This window comes from Triplophysa rosa, linkage group LG6 (genome assembly GCF_024868665.1).
Source record: "Triplophysa rosa linkage group LG6, Trosa_1v2, whole genome shotgun sequence".
In the NCBI taxonomy this organism is placed as follows: Eukaryota; Metazoa; Chordata; class Actinopteri; order Cypriniformes; family Nemacheilidae; genus Triplophysa; species Triplophysa rosa.
In genome coordinates, this window is record NC_079895.1 from 22,128,288 (window position 1) to 22,148,935 (window position 20,648).

The following is a 20,648-nucleotide window of genomic DNA, read 5'->3' on the forward strand; positions in this document are numbered from 1 at the left end:
GTCTTTGTCGGAAATGGACATGGAGTCATCGTCCTCCTCGGCGCTGAAGGAAATGACGTACGCGATGGTAGGGGGGGGGCGAAGGCTCTCCAACGAAGAGGACAGGGGAATGAGGCGACGGCAGAGGACGGCGGACCCGGGCCGGGTTGTCGCCACTACCTTGTGGAATAGGTGGGCCCACCTGCGGCTCGCTGGCGGCAGTGAGCCTTGTCACGTAGAGTCCATGAGCGATGTTTCTGCGAGTCCTCTAAACACACTCCGGCAGTTCCACACAGTGCGCGCAATCGGACTCACAGAAGGTAGCCTCAGCATGAGCCAGGCCCAGGCAGGCAATGCAGTGCTCATGGGTATCCGGCGGGTCAACGAGGCCCGCACAACGACGACAGAAAGCAGCCATCGGATGCGGTGAAGAAGTCTGCTGTTGCATCTTCAACGATGGCAGCGTGAAAGAGAAGATTCTGGGGTATTGTCACTATGCACCATATTTATACTGCCAGGGATTTGTCAGTATTTGCTTACTGTTGCATGTCTTGCGACAATTGGCCAGTTTTTTTACTGGCGTTATCCAATAAGACTTCAGGAAAATGGAGAAGGGAAGAGTTCCCACAGCGAACGCTCCACAATGTTGACAGACCGCCCTCAAAAGGGAACGCCGCCTTCAGAGTTTACACAGAAACGATGATGCTGGAAAAGTTTGCGTTTCCAGTCCCCCTAAACACCGTTTTCGTGTAAAAGAACAGCCAAAACCCATAAAAAGTTTCTGATTTTAGTCTTGTGTAAACGGCCTCTAAATTAATGTTTTCTCAACCATGGGGGTCAGGGACCACTAGGGGGCCTTAACAAACTCCCAATGTGACTAAGATGACAAATATTTCAAACAAAACAAGCATTAAAATGAACCACTAAAAACACTATTTCTTAGTGTTTGGTTATTTTAGAAAAAATAACATATTTCTAGTTGTGTTTTATGTTTCTGATAAAAAAAATGTTGGTTAGAAGTTATGACTGTGTCTTCAGATATTGTGGGAAATAGTGGGGCCGCTACTCTAAATGATGACACAAGGAACATGTTACTTAGAGATCTAAGGCCTATTAATAGCAGAGTAAAAACATGCTTTGGTGAGAGCATGTAATCATACGCTGAAACTAGCTTGTCTTCTAATCAAGAAACCAGAGAAAGCATTTTTCCAAGGACATACACTTATATCAGAGCTTAAATATACAGTGATGACTGAATATAGCATAAAGTACTAGCTTTTCCAAAAATCAAGAAGTTTTAAACCAGTAACACTTCACAGAAAGGTTCTGTACATTAACATTATTTAGTGGATTTTGTATTTAAAATCCATAATAAACTATATTTCAGAGTATTTACTACTCTTGGTTATTGCTGATTGGTCATTCATGATAGTTCATAATGCATTCACTTATGTTACATATTGTTAGTGTATTAGTAGCCTATATGTGGAAATTAAGATGCAGTGAAACTATCTACTGTTCACCACTGTGTGTAAACTATATATCCTTATTATAAAGCGTTACCATTAAATCTGTATTTAAATAAATTACTTCCAACTTACTGTATAAAACGACTGCTTAAAAGATATTAACTAAATAGAGGACAAATAATTATTTTGGATCTAAAAAACTGTATATTTTAGAGATTATGTAAATGAAATCACATAGCGGAACCCACATTTGTAGCTTTTTCTATTCATTTGCAATGTAATGACACAACAGTGAGCCATTTTAATGTTATTTTTCATTTCCCATTGTATAAATGAGCTCTACCCCTGCAGGGAAACGCACATTTATTTTTAAAACGGTAAATTATGCTGTGCATCACAGAGCTACTAGAGCATGTTTTGTCTTCATTGCAGACGCATGCCCGCCAGTAACAAGCTCACAAAATGTAATGTTTCACACTGGCTCATAATGGCATCTACACCACCATCAAAAATACCATTTTCTCTTCTCAACAGCAGTGTGTTACATGGTGCCCACGGACCGTTGGCTAAACGTCCGATGCATAAGGCACACTTTTCTGGAAACACTTCAGCATGTTAGAAGTCGTCATCTGACGATCTGGTTGAATTTCACAGGATTTCCGGGAGGCTTACGTGTGGTGTTCTTTAACGGTCCGCCTGGAAACAACACGAAGCCGTCTGATCTAAGAACTAAGCTGTCGTGTTTTCAACAGTTGCTATTAGAATTCATCACGATCGACTAAGCACTTAATTCTAAAAAAGTATGCGAGCATAAACTTATAATCATTTTGATGCTGTTAACTTTTGACACGTTTGTTAATGTACACCGGTCTGTAACTGCGGGGACATTTCCACGCCTCTAAACATGCCGCGGCACAAAACGAAACGTGATTGGTTGCTTTACCTGTCAGTCACATGGCCTCTTGGGCGGGCCTTGGCCAAAGAAAGTATGAACGTCTGGCTACGCGAGACTACGTGGTATATGGACAAACACACACCAATATTTGACTTCAGGAGCACAACATTTATGGTTTATCAGTTCTGTAAAATACATGCTCGGGAATAATAATAATAATAATGGTAAACATCAATGTAATTACATATAGGGCTCCACTTGAAGTTCTTATCTAATAATTTAGAAATAAATTATAATTACAAATGACTATCAATGACAGATTTTTTCAAAGACCATTTTTCAGCACACAGATGTAACCACTGATTAGAAAAAAAATATTTAGTCAAAACACTAGCAATAAAGAATGGCATGTAAACGTATATACATTCAGACATGTACAAAAATTTACAAGAGAGCCAAGCAGTCAGTTTAAAAGACGCAGTAAACACAGAGGAATTGACGCCGTTGAGCCCTTTCACTACAGCAGAGTGAGAAAGAGATAAGACGAGATTTATCATCACTCTTACAGACCTGATAAACACAGAGGAGAAACTGGGCATAACATCACCCTGCACCTAAAAATAAAGGAAAATCAGAAATAAAGACTCAAGTAAAGAAAAAAACTCACTGCTCAGGACTGCATACACATACAGTACAAACACTCCATTTCACTCCCCCTCTCCCTACGTTTCATTCCAACCACACACAAAAATACACAACATCCTTTACTGTGGGAAGTCCATCGTAAATCCTCTCCACCCTCCTGAGACGTCTTCCTTTAATCCCAAAGTCACTTTTAAAACTGTCACACAGTACACAAGGACACTTTTAAATCATCCATACAAACCCTTTAGTGTTCACTACGGGCTCCCCAGATTTAACGGGGAGCCACCCAAACAGTCACTTGTAATAAAGCCTTAAACAGATATAACTAAAAATGGATTTAAAGGATGAAAGCAATGCATCTCTACATCACAAAAAACTGGCACTTTATCTCCACATGCATTGGCCGATGAAGATAACACAAAGACGTTTCGTTATTTGTGCAATAGTGGTTTCAGCGATCGGCTCAGACTGAACAGAGATTGTTTTCACCGTATATGGTCTGACAGAATTGGTGTATGACACAGAGCAGATAAAGCTGTTCAAACAATTATAAAACAGTACATTCTTCCCTGCCTGTGCTGTAAACATGAATTTCACCCGAAACCCGTCATAAATGAATAGGAGGACTACAGTCTGAATTTAGATAAATGAACAGTTTGTCTGGCAGACAACCCGTGCATGCTTTATGGCAGCTTATTCGCGTAAAAGTAAACGCCATATTTGGTCCCATGCTCAGATTAAACATTTTGCGTTCTCTTGAAAATGGCTTCTGTAATAATCAGACCATTCTTTTTCGATTATGGGCAGAAGTGCCTCAGAGGAGCAGACACACACACCCATCATCAGCAATATAAAATGAAGCTAAGTGCAGGAGTCCTACTAGGCAGTGTTGTAGGTAAACGATCCATTTGTTTCAACCTCTGTAGCATTATACATACACTTAACAAATAAAAGCATGGGATCACAGCAAATTGATTCCGAGATGGAAGTCGCTTCTGCAATCCCGATGGCTAAAGTAACTGCATGCTCTGGATTCTATCCGGTCGAAACTTGTTGCTTCTCAGACTGGTTGGTGCAGCTGTTCAGTTGGAGAGAACGTGGTCAACCTCTTACAACAGGGCCTGTGTGGGCTGTCAGGGGCACTTGGGAGCCATAGTCGTAGTCCAGATCTACAACGTGCGAGCCGCCAATCAACCTGTCATGAGAGTATCCTCTCCTGTCCACACGTCTGTCACGGAAGTTCTGGATGTAACTCTAGAAGAGAAACAGATTCAGTTTTTAGTCATTTTTTAATCCTTGAACATGCAAGTGAAGAAGACTCAATAAAGGGCATACAGCGTTTAAAAGTTATGGGTCATTTAATCATTCCTTATTAGTATTACTTAATAAAAATATACAAAATATTAAAACATTTCTAATGTGTTAATTGAAAATTTTTGTCTACAAAAATGCTACTTCAGACTAAAAGATTTTTATGACCCTGAGAAGCATTTCAATCGAGCGACTAAACTTTTGGCCAGTAGTGTATGAATTGAACTGAATGGCAAGGAATTGACTTAATACAATTTTGGGTAAATTAGAAAAAAAATCTAGTTTTAGAGATCTGGTCCACAAGCTAGCATAAACTAGCAGATGAGTATATGGTTGGATAGATAAACTCCTGAATAAAGTGATGTTCACATCACTGGTGGAAACAGATGCAGAGGGACGGGCAGAGGGACAGATGTTACCATACAAGACACGGCACTGCTATTACTATGAATGGGGGGGACGAAACATTCAATATGGCCCATGTAGCCCAAAATACCTCGAAAAACGTGTTTTTGGCAAAAATTAAGCTTTGAAACTAAAAGTTATTGAAAGAGAAGTTTAAGCATAGCCTATTGGAAATATGCCATTTAATTGTCATTTTAGTCAGTGATTGTAGAGATATAACTCTTCTCCATTCAAGTAGATGGGACTTTGGTCTTGTTATGACTGAAATAGCTGCCAAGGGGTGTTGCAAACATGGCGGTGGAGTTCACCAACTTCCCTAAAAGACCTTTCACTAAACTTACCGGAGAAAGTACATCTCCATCGAAGCGGCGAATGGTGTTTGGTTTCCGGCGGTGTGTGGGTTCTGGCCGTTGGACTTTGGGTGGGGGGTTGGGGGGATGAGGGTTGGACTGCAGGGGGTGGTGGTACTTCTGCTGCGGCGGTGGTTGTTTCTGTGGCTTTTTCTTCTTTTTCCTAAACTCGGTCCTCTCTTCCTTCTGACGGATTCGCATTAGCTGCACTCGCCTCTGCTGGTGACTGATGAAGACTTTATGAGAGAGAGAAGGAAGGAATTAAAAGGGCCGAGACAGCACATTTCCCCACAGCCATAAACAGGAACACTGTTAAAATGGGAAACATGTCCACTGCACACGTTCACACGGTCTAACACAACCCATTTTCAGGCAAATGCACTAGGAAGTGTGCATTGACTGGATCCGTCACATAATGGTCCGAAGCCAAGCTGCTAAACAAACCATTGAGTGTTGTGACACATTCTGCTCTGCCACACGGCTAAATCGGCGATCTGTTCTCTGTCATTATTAAAAACAGACAGATTATTTCTGCCTATTCAGTCATTCTGTTGGGCCTCAACAGCTTCGTAGCCCATCTGTCAGGGAATTCGTGTAATGATCTCTCTTTCCCCGTAACAAACCCTCCCCCCTTTTGCCTCTATTCTTCTGTCTCTTCCTAAACACAGCCCTTCCCCCAGTCCGCCAAGCTTGTAGCCATGGCAACCACCCCAGCACAGCCTGTTTTCCCAATGCACAGTTTAACTCTGAATGTTATCTGTGCTGTTTTTAGCCTTGAACTTGAAAAGGAAAAGTATAGTGGATGTATACGTTTAAAGAGACAGCTCAAGGACGTCTGGTGAAACTATCCTTACAGATCATTCTATGATTAACTACCCACAATTCAGCATGGTCTTACATATAGGTCACCCTAGATTGTCATTAAAAACATGAACATTTCAAGAATACTTTCTTGCCCTTCTGGACTTGTCGTCACTGGTCGCTTTCTATTAGGGATGCACCGATACCATTTTTTAAAGACAGAGTATGAGTACCAATATTTTTTTTGGTACTCGCCGATACCTATGCCTATACCGATGCCTGTATAATGTACAATTATGTTAATAAAAAAAGAAAATGTACCAGTAAGATACTGGTTTCTTTTGTTTTAAGTAGGGATGTAACGATTCACCGTGAGCCGGTTGAAAATCGGTTATAATGAGTGACGATTCAATTCGGTTGAGGCTTGAACTGAATCGCAATACATTCTTTGAACAGCAGGGGCCGGTATTTTCACTGCAAACCTAAACGTGGATGCTGATATTTCTTAAATGCAAAAAAATCCAAGAAAAGCACAGACAGTATTAGTTTGTTTATATTAAAGAGACTTTTTCTATTATTAATTTGTTATAAAATCGCAGTTTACTTTTGTTATTTGAAATAAAACATTATTTTATTATGCAAAGAAACGTGAAGCATTTAAGAAATAATGCAAGGGAAGTTGTTCATTTCTAATTTGTTTCAACTCATTTTTAAAAAATAAATCGTGAGTAAATCGTGAATAAATCGCATCGTGAGATCAGAATCGTGAATCGCATCGCATCGTGAGCTGAGTGAATCGTTACATCCCTAGTTTTAAGGTCTACTTAAATTTAAGTACTATTTTATAATTAAGTTCTATTTTTTAATGATAAGTAGCACAATTTTACTAGCATATTTACTTCAGTTTACTAAAGTAAACAATATACTCTGTGGTCGAATTATACAAAAATTCAAGGGGGGTGGTGTGGTAAAATGTGAGTGTATTATAAATTGTTCAAGTTCACCGGACTTTTATTTTGACGGGACGCCGCAAAGGGCGTTTGTTTAAGTTAACCGGACTTTTATTTTGACAGATCGCCGTCAAATGGTGTTTGTTTATGTGTTCGTGTATAGTGAAACGCTGGTGCTGAAAGCTCCACAAGCATCACGCGTTCAGTACACTCAACCGCGCCACTCTTTCACACACAGACACGCAAAACATGCAGAATACATATTTAAACAGTATCTGAATATTTCGTTAGCTGTTACGTTTAACGTTAGCTGTTCAGCGCTAATTTCTTGTTAGGATCCCGTGCCATTCAGCAAATTCTGTTTTTGTGCCTTGATTCCGTCAAATCATAGGGCTCTATGTATGTCACATGAGTTATCGGTGTGTCATTACGTGTACGTACATGAGATTGGTATCGGTGCATCCCTACTTTCTATGGTGATGGTGAAGCAATAAAAAAACCTTCACAGGTTTCAGGTCAGGCCTTTAGACAGAGTGAGGCAGTTTACAGGACACAGATGAGATTATTTGGTCCGCATAGAATAACCACTACACCATGTAATAAACTAGGACACCCATAAATAGAACGATGCCATAACCCCTGCTTATCATCCAAAAACACATCGGATATACTACTGGTAAGTTTCAAAATGATTCAATTCGATTTTATTTACATAGCGCTTTTCACAATGTGCATTGCTCCAAATTTAATAAAGACAGGGAATGCCATCCTCTTAAAGGGACAGTTATCTCAAAAATAGAATGCTGACTTCATTTTCTCACTCATGAAGGTCCAACATCCTCGAGATGTTTTCTCTTTAGCAGAAGACTAATAAATAAGAATGCTTTAATTTCCAGACAGTGTAGACCACTTCAGAAAACATAAGCAACATTGCTCCAACGCTGGTCCAGAAGAACTTCCCGTTTTATTTTTTTAACACTACACAAACATTTGAACAAAATAAACAAAACATTTATAACCGAATCAAAATGTTAAACAAATATCTTTAAGATTTGTATATGTAAGTTTTAAAAAAATGAAACCGGAAGTGCCTCTGAACCAATCAGGCTACATCTTGTGAAGTGGTATATAGACACATTTATCATAATTTTATATCGGTTTGGCATAAATGTTGACACAATTTTCATTTTTTGGGTGAACTACTGCTTTACGAAGATGTCATCTAGGGATGTATCAAAATATTGCAAAAAAAGATATGCATTGTAGAGTTAGGACCATTTTTTACGGCACAATCTCTGTTTAATTCTATATGTTTAGCTGCTGACATGTGACTTGCAGCAATATATGTTTTAACATTTTTGTTTTTTTAAATTTCATTTACGGTTTCTGGGAATTTAATCTTTATTTCTTAATTTTATTAAAATGTATTTTTCTTAAGTGACAGCCCTATTCATTTTTACTATTTACACACAGAATATTAAATTAATCCTTGAATGTTGTCAATATTTTAACTTGTAGGTACAACAACAAATGTTATTGAAAATCCATGTTTTGGAAATTTATTTTCTAATTTATCTAAGTTTCATCTTTACAATTTTATTCAATATATTGTAATGCCATTTATTGTAAATCCAGCATCCTGTATTGTGTTGTATTGCTGCTAGTGTATCATTACACCCCTTCTGATTTCATTAAATAAGGTGATGTTCCTGTTGCCTTTTGCTTATTTCCAAAACCTGTTTTTATCCCTCACACCATTAATTTGCCATACAGTTGCCATCTTACCTTCTGTGTGTGAATATCCTTCAGCTGTGACCTTCCACTGAATCAGAACACCCAGCAGTGCCAGCACGGGCCAAACTCCCATAACCACCCACGTGTACCAACACACAGGGCGAGGCGGGTCCACCTTCACCCTCTCGAAGACGTACCGCGTCAAAGCGAACAGCTCGACAAAATAATCCACAGTTACAGTTACTACAGCAGATCCGAAGACGGCGGTGGAGAGGGTGGTGAAACAGCGCTGCCACTGTAAAGTCAGCACGGCAAATAGCATGCCCGAACCCAGCAGCACACCCAAGGGAAGCCATACTGTTCTCGTGTGGTAAAACTCCTCCAGAACCACCAGAGAGGCCAGGGCCACAAGTAAGCCCAAGAGAAGTCCAACCATGAAGAGCCCCACACTGCGAACCAGCATAGTCACCAAGCCACACAGGGTGCCGATACCGAGGCCTATGCCCACGCTGGCCTCCACGCTGAGCTGAGTATCCATGACTCTCTCCTTATAGCAGAGCATGAAGATGATGATGGAGCCAAACATTAGACCCGTGAGGAACATTACAGCCTTGAAGCACCGGTACCCTACGAAAGTAGAAATAGGAGGTAAAAATGTTCAGACAGGAGAAGAGGTGAAAAAAGTGGTTGAAAATGCAGTCGATCATTTCTAAAACAACTCCACTTAGAGCCCCAGGGATAAAAAGCGTGTTTGGAGAAATATGAGTGGGGTAAGAGGTGTTGATGCTCTGTGCAGTTCTGTTGCTGGTGTTTCCCATCAAAAGGTTACAAAATTTTTTTATGATTTGCAAAACCATACAATAAAAAGTGTCATTTTAGAAGGTCTGACCAACGTACATTTTCATTTTGCTCAGTTAAAATGTGCTGTGTAAAAAACATCTGATAAACTTCTTAGAAAAAGCAGTTACATTTTAAATCATAAACTTCTTACAGACATCCTTTAAATATGACATCTGACAGGAAACGTCTCAGAGACGTATCGCAGATGAGCAAAAACCTAAAAGAAACACATCTTGCAGATTTAAATGCATACATCTAAAAGACATCTCCAATAATACTGTATACTGTATTATATTAATATAACATAATAATATATATGTGTGCTATTGGGGAAACTACTCAGAACCCTCATTCAGTAGGCCAGCTAATTTAAAACCAAATGCTGGTTTGTAGTTTCTAATAAGTTTGTATCATAAAAGTAAAGATTAAGATTATATTAGAATTTTTTCCTACTATAATTTGAGTAACAGGGTTGAATGCCTGAGTTTAAAGGTAAATGTCAGTTACGTTGCTGTCTATGGGCGGAAGTCAGAAAGCTCCCGAACCTCATCAAAACTATCTTAATTTGCATTTTGAAAATAAACAGATGTGCTAGGGTTGTAGAACGACTTGAGGGTGAGTAATTCATGTCATAATTTTCATTTTTCGTCAGAGTTTCCCTTTAACAAAATTACAATGTAATGCTGTGTTCACACCAAACGTGATGCATCGCGTTCCTCACTCTTTATTACTCGCAGTAGGGTTGGGCCGCCGATGGCTGACAGACATCACGATGGTGAGCCGGTGTTCTGTCGATTTTTCCTACCCTCCTGTTGTGATTGGGTTGGGGTAGGGGTAATTTAGGTGTAAATTGGGTTGGGGGAGGGGTTAGTCCTGTTTTGTATGGAGGTAGCAAAATTTGATAGGGTAGCATAAACTGGCAGAACACCGGCATCGTGATTCCAACAAATGTTTCACTTTCGTCAAGTGACTCTCACTGCTCTGTGCTGCAAATCACTTATAAACAAATATGAACAAGGCTAAGGGGCATATACCGTAAACTCGCGCTGTACAGACTGGCTTAATTTATAACTGTGAAGCTCACGCTGTATAAAGAGGATGCACAGTTTGCGCAGCCCGCGTTGTATAAAGACGACGCGTGTCTGCGCAGCTCCCATTGTATAAAGACGCGCCTCACTTTATAACACAGGGGGGCGATGTCATCGTCCATCGAGATGTTTCACTGTAGACTCACCGCCCAACCCTAACTCGCAGGAATAGTTTGTTATTTTCGCATAAGTGATGCGAAAAACATTGTGCGACAGGTATTGTTTTCGCATGTCTGGACATGTCAAACAGTAGGTGTCTACGAGCTTTTCAAATTTTTCAACTTGTGCAAACGCATGGCAATCGCGCCCCCGATTCGCATTGTCCAGTGCGAGTTTGCGTCGACTTTGTATGTAATTTGCTCGTGCAAATCGCTTAATTCACGTTTGGTGTGAATGCAGCGCACAAGAGTTATTTTAACTGATGAATTGTCAAAATCTTTTTTTAATGATTTAACACAAATCTATGGAAGCCCGTTTCCGCCAGGGTTGGGAATTTTTTTTAGATTTTATAATGACTTAGTATCTAAAAATAATGAGAAACTAAGTCGAAATTTCGACTTAGTAACTCATAATAATGACTTAGTATCTCATAATAATGACTTAGTATCTCATAATAATGACTTTGTATCTCATAATAATGACTTCGTATCTCATAATAATGACTTAGTATCTCATAATAATGACTTAGTATCTCATAATAATGACTTAGTATCTCATAATAATGACGTAGTATCTCATAGTAATGAGAAACTAAGTCGAAATTTCGACTTAGTAACTCATAATAATGAGAAACTTTCTCATAATAATGACTTAGTATCTCAAAATAATGAGAAACTAAGTCGAAATTTCGACTTAGTAACTCATAATAATGACTTAGTAACTCATAATAATGACTTAGTATCTCATAATAATGAGAAACGAAGTCGAAATTTCGACTTAGTATCTCATAATAATGAGAAACTAACTCATAATAATGATTTAGTATCTCATAATAATGAGAAACTAAGTCGAAATTTCGACCTAGTAACTCATAATAATGAGAAACTATCTCTTACTAACTTACTAAATCATTATTTTGAGAAACTTTCTCATACTGACTTTCTCGTAATATTGACTTAATCTGCACATGCACATGTCTGCTATGCTGCTATGTGCTTTTGATCGTATGTCCTTGTTTTATGTGCAGTCTGCTTGATCAGCATTGTGGTGATTCATGGATTTTAGACACATAGAGCAATATTTCAGACAGGGCCTTGCAAATTGTGAAATTCTTACTCTACTGAAGAATGTACATGGTGTTAAAATTAGCCATGGAACTCTTGAGCGACTTTTGAGCAAACATCAGCTTTGGAGGAGGAAGAACAAGACTGCTGAAGCTGAGGTGGCAGCTTTTATACAAGAACAATTACAGACAGTAATTGGCAGTCAGGACAGGGCAGGGCAGTCACACGGTTACAGGTGGATGTACCAGAAATGCTAGCTCAATGGAATAATCACAATCATAATCACAGAGACTGTACAAATTATTTTACGGTTGCTAGATGGTGATGCCGTTGATCACCCCATTGACAATGGGGTGCAGTTTAGCATGGTGAAAAAGAGTTACCATATTAACCAAGTTTATTGGAATGTTTTAAAAAAGACCTGACAATTAAAAAACATTTATAGAAAGTCCTTGTAAAATTCTACTTAAACAAGTATTAGGCTTTAGTGAAAAATTAAAAGCACCTGCATGCCATCCTAATAATGTTGTAGCACAATAAAAGTTACATCACACTTTAGAATACACTGTAAAAAATTGCTGTTAAAAAACAGCCAAATTCTGACAGTAACGTACTGTTTTTTGTTAAAACAGTAATATACTGTAGAAAACAATGCATCCTGGGCTTGGCTGTTAAAAAACAGCCAAATTCTGACAGTAACATACCGTTTTTTGTTAAAACAGTAATATACTGTCAACAGCCATCTGTCAACAGTAATCTACTGTTGTACTGTATGCAATGCATTGTGGGCTGTGTTAACCCCTTCAGACCCTACTTCAATAAGAATGGACATTATGTCTTTTTTGGTTTAGACCAATAAAACTTCATGTTTCTATCATTTTAATAATACCTCACAGATTGTTTACCAAGTTAATGGTAACCTCATTGTCTTGCCCCTGTTATATTTTATTTGATTATGTTATGTTTTTAAAAAAAATCTAAAGATATTTTAGAGTTGTACAACACAGGATTTTATTTATTTAAGGTCCATCCCAGTGGACATGCGGTCTTAAAAATGATAAAATGTCAGACTTTTTTGCACTCCAGCTCATTACACACAATTGGCATTTCACAAACATTGATCCCTTGATTACCAAGCACAAGCATAAATACGATCAAATCAGCCATCAAGTATACGCAGAAACCCAACAGGCACAATCAGACATATAGGGACTATATATAGGCTACACATGTGGTACACAGACTGAAATACTGCAAAAAAAATGTTTTTTATATTTACTTATTGTATTACTCAGTCCTACAATAAATATTTATTTTGTTAGCAATTTTTTTTACTTTGACTTCTATCACACTGTTTAGGTTTAAATTATTATTCATATGGTTAAAACATGCAATTTTATGTTGATTCAGTTGGGGTTTACAGTGTTGTGGACTTGAAAAAAAAACATACAAAATCGTGAAAGTTACCACAAATCCTATTTTTTACATTTGTTTCTAAATTAAAGAACAGTTAATGTCAACTGAATATTTTTGCATATCCTTTTAGCATAGGAAAATATCAGAGGGTAAATAACAGTACAATGCAGTATTTTTCTGGAGCATGAGAATTAGTTTTGTGAAAGTTCGTGATTGTTTCGTCAGTTCAGTAAGTTCACAATTCTTTAGCGTCCCGAATCATTTTCAGTCAGGTACTTTTGGCCAGGTGGAGTTTTCCCACAAATGTCAGACTTTTCTGCCCGAAGAGGACCCACGCGAGGACGGACCATCCGTAGCGCTTTATCTGCGCCAACCTGCATTTGCATGTTCAAATTACACGGTAAATAAAGCATTTTTTTTACTTTTATCGAGAGTATGTGGTTCAGAAAGGAAGTATTATCAAGTAATGTTTGAAATTGCTGCCTAACAAGCTGTAGTTAGTAAGTAACTTACGCGATTTAAAAAGGGCTCGTCATCTCCGAGATATAACCCAAATGTTCATATTTACTTGCATTTTACAGACCCCAAGTTTTATCGTTTTGTTTTGTCATCTCTGAACTTTAAAACTGTGGTTATTGCAAACTGGCTAACGTTAATAATCTTAAACAGTCTGTTGCTAATGCTAATAACAGTAGCTGCAAATCACCACTAAACGTAATGTTTGAAATTGCGATGATTTTCCGTTTAAATGTGGCTTATGTTTGAAAGGAAAGCAAACTGATAGTTTGAGTGTTTAGCAAATACAGATTGATTTAGCATCACTTGCGTAATGATTAGACATGGTGGTGGAAAAAAAATGAGAGGGAAGAGAAACATATTTTTAATGCTTTTGCGTTATCTTGCAAAACTTTTGCGTTCACGCGAGAAACATTGCGTTCTCTCGCAAAGATATTTGCGTTATCTTGCAAAACATTCAAACGTCCTGTTGTCCCGCTCCGTACATTAACAATGGAGCGGTTTATAGTAGATTCCCAATAACTCGTGAGCTAAACGTTGTTATAACACAAATAACACACAATTCCTTAGATTAGGATCTACATCCCAGTCTTCCTCAAAACGAGAATATAAATTGATATCATCTGAGCAGGCGACATGGACAAGTCCAAAGGAACCGTCTGCAAAGTGACTGTAAATCCGAAAAGCGTTACTACAAAAATAGTAATTAATAACTTAAATGTTACACACTGAAGTCTCACCAAATTCAGTTTACACATTAATGCTCTCCTGCTGAATTTAAACTGGTTTTAGTTATACTACAGTATGTAACACTGAAGTTAATGACTATTATTAGTAGCCTAATGATATTCGTGTTTTGCACTTTGCAGACGATCCCTTCGGTATTGTCTCAGCCAGCTCCCGCCTGAGATCAATAAAAGGCTCGATTTGTGGAAAATTAAGTTAAAGTTCATTGTTTACGTTACATAGAATGAGGTGTAATTTGTGTTATAAGAACGTTTAGCTCACGAGTTATTGGTCCGGGAATCTGCGACTATAGACCAATGTTTATGTAGCCTACGGAGCTAGTCTTAAATTCTGCCAGCGGGACATTAAACATGAAGTGTTTGCGAGATAACGCAAATATGTTTGCGAGGGAACGCAAATATCTTTGCGAGAGAACGCAATGTTTCTCGCGTGAACGCAAAAGTTTTGCGAGATAACGCAAAAGCTTTAAAAAATATTTTTCTCTTCCCTCTCATTTTTTTCCACCACCATGTCCCTAAAAGGGCTCCGTATAATACTGATATTGGTCACATGGAAAATTAGCCATTTATTCTCGTCTCATTTCCGACATATTTGAGCCTTATATCGCTGCATATTTAGTGTTTAGTGTCAACGCTTATCTAAATGTTGATTAAATTTAATTTGATAATTTTTTTGTTTTCTGCTGTTTTACAGTGTTCCATGGAATACATCAGGGAGAAAAACAAGCAACCAACGTTATGGTCATCTGCAACAGATGGTTGATGGATAGTTCCTAATTACATTTTTGAATGCCAGCACCTTCAGTATCTCATAAGACTCTTAATAAATGTACTCTCATGTTTTAAATATGTCAAGTTTAAAGGGGGTAGCCTCTGTTATTTAACCTGTTTTATTGCCATTGTTGTTATTTGTAAGTTTCAATTATTTGTTTTGCTACTGAAAAACTTGACTTGGTTGCTTGGTACTTGAGTCATTCTTTTTTTGTGTTGCTGCTCTTAAATAAAAAAAGTTGTTTATGTCCTTTCTAAAACATTTGCTTATAATTGTATTAATATTTTTTTATTATAGATATTTTATGTTAAAAAGACATGTGTAGCCCAAAGGACAATATTGTGCAATAAAGATGAAGTTAAAAAACAGCTATGTACTGTCGTTAATTCTTACAGCAATATACCGTAAAATAATTTAACAGCATGAGTACCGTAAAAAAACGGTAATTTACTGGCGTCTCTGCTGCCAGCATTTTACCGTTAAATACGGGAAAAACAGCAATGCACTGTATTTCGTTTTTACAGTAATTTACCGTAAAATAATTTAACAGCATGAGTACCGTAAAAAAACGGTAATTTACTGGTGTCTCTGCTGCCAGCATTTTACCGTTAAATACGGGAAAAACAGCAATGCACTGTAATTCGTTTTTACAGTAATTTACCGTAAAATAATTTAACAGCATGAGTACCGTAAAAAAACGGTAATTTACTGGCGTCTCTGCTTCCAGCATTTTACCGTTATTTTACGGAACAATTTTTTACAGTGTAGGGAGCAATTCTCACTAACTATTAACTACAACTTTTGCCTCAATAAACTCCTAATTACTGCTTATGAGGTAGTTTAGGTATGTTTAGGTATTGGGTAGGATTAAGGGATGTAGAGTAAGGCAATGCAGAATAAAGCATTAATATGTACTTTACACATAGGCTACTAATATACAACCAATATGCATGTTAATAAGCAAGTAGTTAATTATGAATTTGTGTACCTTAATATAAAGTATAACCGGTTACAAAAGTTGTAGTTAATAGTTAGTGAGAATTGCTCAAAAGTCGCTCAAGAGTTCCATGACTAATTTTAACATCATGAACATTCTCCAGTAGAGTAAGAATTTTACGATTTGCAAGGCCCTGTCTGAAATATTGCTCTATGTGTCTAAAATCCATGAATCACCACAATGCTGATCAAGCAGACTGCACATAAAACATAAGGACATACGATCAAAAGCACATAGCAGCATAGCAGACATGTGCATGTGCAGATTAAGCCAATATTACAAGAAAGTCAGTATGAGATAGTTTCTCATTATTATGAGTTACTAAGTCGAAATTTAGACTTAGTTTCTCATTATTCTGAGATACTTAAGTCATTATTATGAGAAAGTTTCTCATTATTATGAGTTACTAAATTGAAATTTCGACTTAGTTTCTCATTATTTTGAGATACTAAGTCATAATAATGACTTATAAAATCTAAAAAAAATCCCAACCCTGGTGGAAACGGGCTTCCATACAAATCAGAGCTTGAACAAAGTGAAGAAATGGGATATGGGACGCTGTTTGTCACAGTTGAGATTCTCTCTCTCACCCTCACCTACTCTCTCTCCTAGCAAGCAATAGGCAGTGAAAGCAAATTTCACAGTCAAGTGAGACTGATAAAGCTTATCTAATAGAGAGGGACAGAGATTTGTCACCCTTGTCTGCTTGTCACATTTAGACGGTTATTATCAGAATTACATTTGGCTATAAACACAACCAACTGATACAACGTTGTGATAATGAGGCAATGACATACCATTGCATTTAAAGAGAAGGGTAATTATTACACAATGTAAATATACATAGATTTTTGTCATAGACCATCTACCTAGCATCCCTCTGTTATCTTGCACTTCTACCAACTGGCCAGGTTGTGTGTTTCCCTTTGGTGATGTATTATGGCTAAGGCACCAAGTGAATCAGAACTGCCACTGGTGTCCTATCGAGAAGCAAATAGGTGCATGATGTCCCCGTTTTAAGATCATTACAGAACTTGTTGAAAGAATGCTATGCTTAAAGTGATACTTAACCCAAAAATGAAAATTCTGTCATGATTTACTCAACTTCGAGTTGTTCTAAATGTGTATACATTTCTCTGTTCTGATTAACACAGAGAAAGATATTTGGAATAATGCTTATAACCAAACAGATCTCAACACCAGTTGACTCCCATAGTAGGAAAAATTACTTTATCTTTTTTTTTGTTCTGTTGAACACAAAAAAAGACATTTTGAAGAATGTAGGAGTTCTGGGGCACTTTTGACTACCATTGTTTTTTCCTACTATGGTAGTCAGTGGGTGTTGAGATCTGTTTGGTTATAAGCATTTATAAGTATCCATATATCTCTCTGTGTGTTCATCAGAACTAAGAAATGTATACACATTTGGAACATCTCGAAGGTGAGTAAATGATGACAGAATTTTTGGGTGAAGTATCCGTTTAAGTTCCTCCAAACTGAGTGACCAACTATCAGTATTCTAAACATGATCAGTCTACAATCCATGCTTTGCTACATACCGAAGAAGCAGTAGATGATGCCAAAGAGGCAGCACATGGAGCAGACGACAGACGGGACCACCTCGTAACGCCGTTCAATCTCCTCATCACAGCTGAACAGACGGTCTGGACTCCCATCCTGAGAGGGTCGGGAGAGCTTAAAGGCCAGAATCTGGGCAGTAGATGTCATGTTGACAGTGTATTATGTGTTTCTACGGGAGATGAAGACAGAGGATGAGCGGGGTCATAACAGAGCGTGCGGAGAACGTTCCCACCCAAAACGACTGACCTGTTTAAACAGACAAGAGAAAAAGTGAGGAGGTATTCATTCATTAATGTCAGAGATAGTTTGACTCTGCTTGTCAAAATAAACATGCTAAAGTCTGATCAAATTTAAACATTCTTTCTGTGATAACATCAGACGGCTTAATGCCAATATCCCCGCTGTCTGCTGTCAAATGACTACTTTACCAAATACACACTAAACTGACATTTAAAAAAACTTAAAATATGTGTCATTAATATACTAAAATGTCACTACATGATAAAATTCTGCCAACACAAAAACACGAACAAGGTCTTAAAGGTCCAGTATGTAATATTTTGGAGGATCTATTGACAGAAATGAAGTTCTAAACGTATGTTCAGAAGGAGCCTAAACATTCAGTCCTGTCAATCATCATTAAGAGTGTACTGTATATAAGCGGCAGTCTCCGTGCCGCACTAGAGCTAGTGCTTTCGGCATCCCTCCTCCTCTCCATCTCCTCCTACCTTGCTCTTATTCTTCCTCTGTGCAGTTCTATTACGGGGGGGTTAAGCTCGGAGCTCGAGCCAAGCCTAGGGTTCAAGCCCCATACGAGGACAGCAAGCCAAGTATCTAGCAAGCCTGAACGGGCAGGCAAACTAGTGAAATGCAATATAATATACATAACTGTCATGTTCATGTCTTCAGAGGTGTATAAAGACCTTACATAATGAAGCGTTATGTTTTAATTACCTTACAATGAGCTATTCTATCTACATACACCGCGGGGTCCCCTTGCATGGATTTCACAATGTTGTTTCTACAGTAGCCCTAAATGGACAAACTGCTCTATAAAGCATGTTTCATAAATATGTTATCTCCTTCGGCAAATAAGTGAAAACGTGACGACATCTTAGTCCTGTGTAAGCCACCGTAGTGCTTCGAAATGGAGGGTTGAGCGGTGGAGTGAGCCGTTGGTTGCAATTCACAACCTCACTGCTAGATGCCGCTAAATTTCATAAACTGGACCTTTAAAGAAATAGTTCCAAAAATGTAATTTGTCTCATATTTTACTGAACTTAATACCATCTAAAATCAATATCAACAATATCAACATCAATAATTTTTAAATCTTAGTGGTTCTCGGAATGTTTTGTGACTACTTGTCATACATTTCTTCACAAGATGCAAAAGCCAATGATATTGAAAGTTATCGATGTGATGCCATAATTTAATTTAGCACTTGGATTTACTTGTTTTTTTTAACATTTTTGTACTGTAAATAAGATCAAAATATGAAGTCTTTTTTCACATGCACCTATCGTCTTCAGATTTTTATTGCAAATTTACATTTCACCTACGGATTTAGCTGTATTTCAGAGGTTCATCCTGTTGGGACCCATGACCTAAAGTATCTATATTTGTATATGTATAAAAAAACTTACATATACATTGGGGATGGCATGAGTCTAAGTAAATGAGAGATTTTTAATTTTGGGGTAAAATCTTATAGCAAAACTTTAGTAAGCACTTGTAATCCAAAGCTGAGACTGGTGATACTGTATCTCACAGTGGAATGTTTGCACTGATTGCAGAGATCTAATTGCTTTTAAACGTATCACACTGTGCACATTTGCCTTATTGAAAAGTCAATATTTGCTAGTGTGAGCTTCAAAGAAACTGAGACAAGTATTTTAATGCATGAGCCTGGAAGACAGAACATAACATGTTTCAAAAAACTAAATTAGATTTTCAACGGATCTCCCCCTACAGGTTACAAAACCTCTGCCCACAAAAGACTTCATCTGTCTGTCAGTGAGATTTTCCTTGCTTCAGGAAAAATTGAATTTACAAAAAAACCCTCCACCAAACCATGTTTTACAGTATGGTTAAAGGGGGAATAACGGCATGTTTAATGAGAAGATTTTTTCCAGTTCTTTTCTTTGACAGCAACCTCTGTGATTCAAATATCTCACTGGATGAAGAAATGTATGCTATTATTATAATATATGTTGGTACAAAACACACCAAAAGCAACTGAAATCTGATAAAGAAGCTATATATATACAGCATATTCACTGTAGTCCTGCAGAACCAGATATTCTGCATTAATTTACAAAATTACACAAAAATGGTAGTTTGCAGACAAGACTACAAAACTATATTTTAACGTATTTATGGCGGGCATAAACTGTAACCATCAATACACTCAATGCACGGCCACTTCCGCGTTTACACTCGGGGGTGAAAACACATCCGCTGCCCCAAGGGCATTCATCTCTACCTAGAGCTGTGAACATGACAGAGGAGAAGATGTCATGGCTCTGCTTCCTTAGTCATGTTTTTCTTGGTCCTGTAGCAGAGCCATGGCAAAGTCTTTGGTTATGTGTGGAGAGAAACATATTATTGTCCTTTTGACAATAATATGCGTTCTCTCCAGTGTCTCCTCATTGGCCCCGCTCCTCTCGTTTCCTTGTGATCTTTCCCTGAGTGTTTGGTTACCCACACCTGCCCCATGTCTTTATCCCTCGTTTCTGTTCCCTATATATACCCTCTTGTTTCTTTGTCCTGTGCTCGTGTATTACGTATGTGTATGTGTTCATGCTCATGTTGTCGCCCGTGTTCCTGTGTTGTCGCCCGTGTTCCTGTGTTGTCGCCCGTGTTCCTGTGTTGTCGCCCGTGTTCCTGTGTTGTCGCCCGTGTTCCTGTGTTGTCGCCCGTGTTCCTGT

The 20,648-nt window shown here is 38.0% G+C and overlaps 1 protein-coding gene across 2 annotated transcripts in view; it reads right to left on the reverse strand.

Moving 5' to 3' along the window:
• Positions 1 to 2,471: 2,471 nt before the first annotated feature.
• tmem198a (transmembrane protein 198a) overlaps positions 2,472 to 20,648 on the reverse strand; it is a 41,923-nt gene continuing 23,746 nt past the window's right edge. Inside the window, exons 2-5 of one of the 2 annotated variants that reach the window (XM_057336240.1) lie at positions 17,697 to 17,887; positions 8,591 to 9,166; positions 5,046 to 5,290; positions 2,472 to 4,242 (exon numbers count right to left, since the gene is read on the reverse strand). In XM_057336240.1, the coding sequence (XP_057192223.1) occupies positions 4,090 to 4,242; positions 5,046 to 5,290; positions 8,591 to 9,166; positions 17,697 to 17,865 (1,143 nt within the window). In that variant the 5' untranslated portion in view covers positions 17,866 to 17,887 and the 3' untranslated portion in view covers positions 2,472 to 4,089. Of the gene's footprint in view, positions 4,243 to 5,045; positions 5,291 to 8,590; positions 9,167 to 17,696; positions 17,965 to 20,648 lie in introns of both variants that reach the window. The other variant, XM_057336239.1, reaches the window with a different exon arrangement.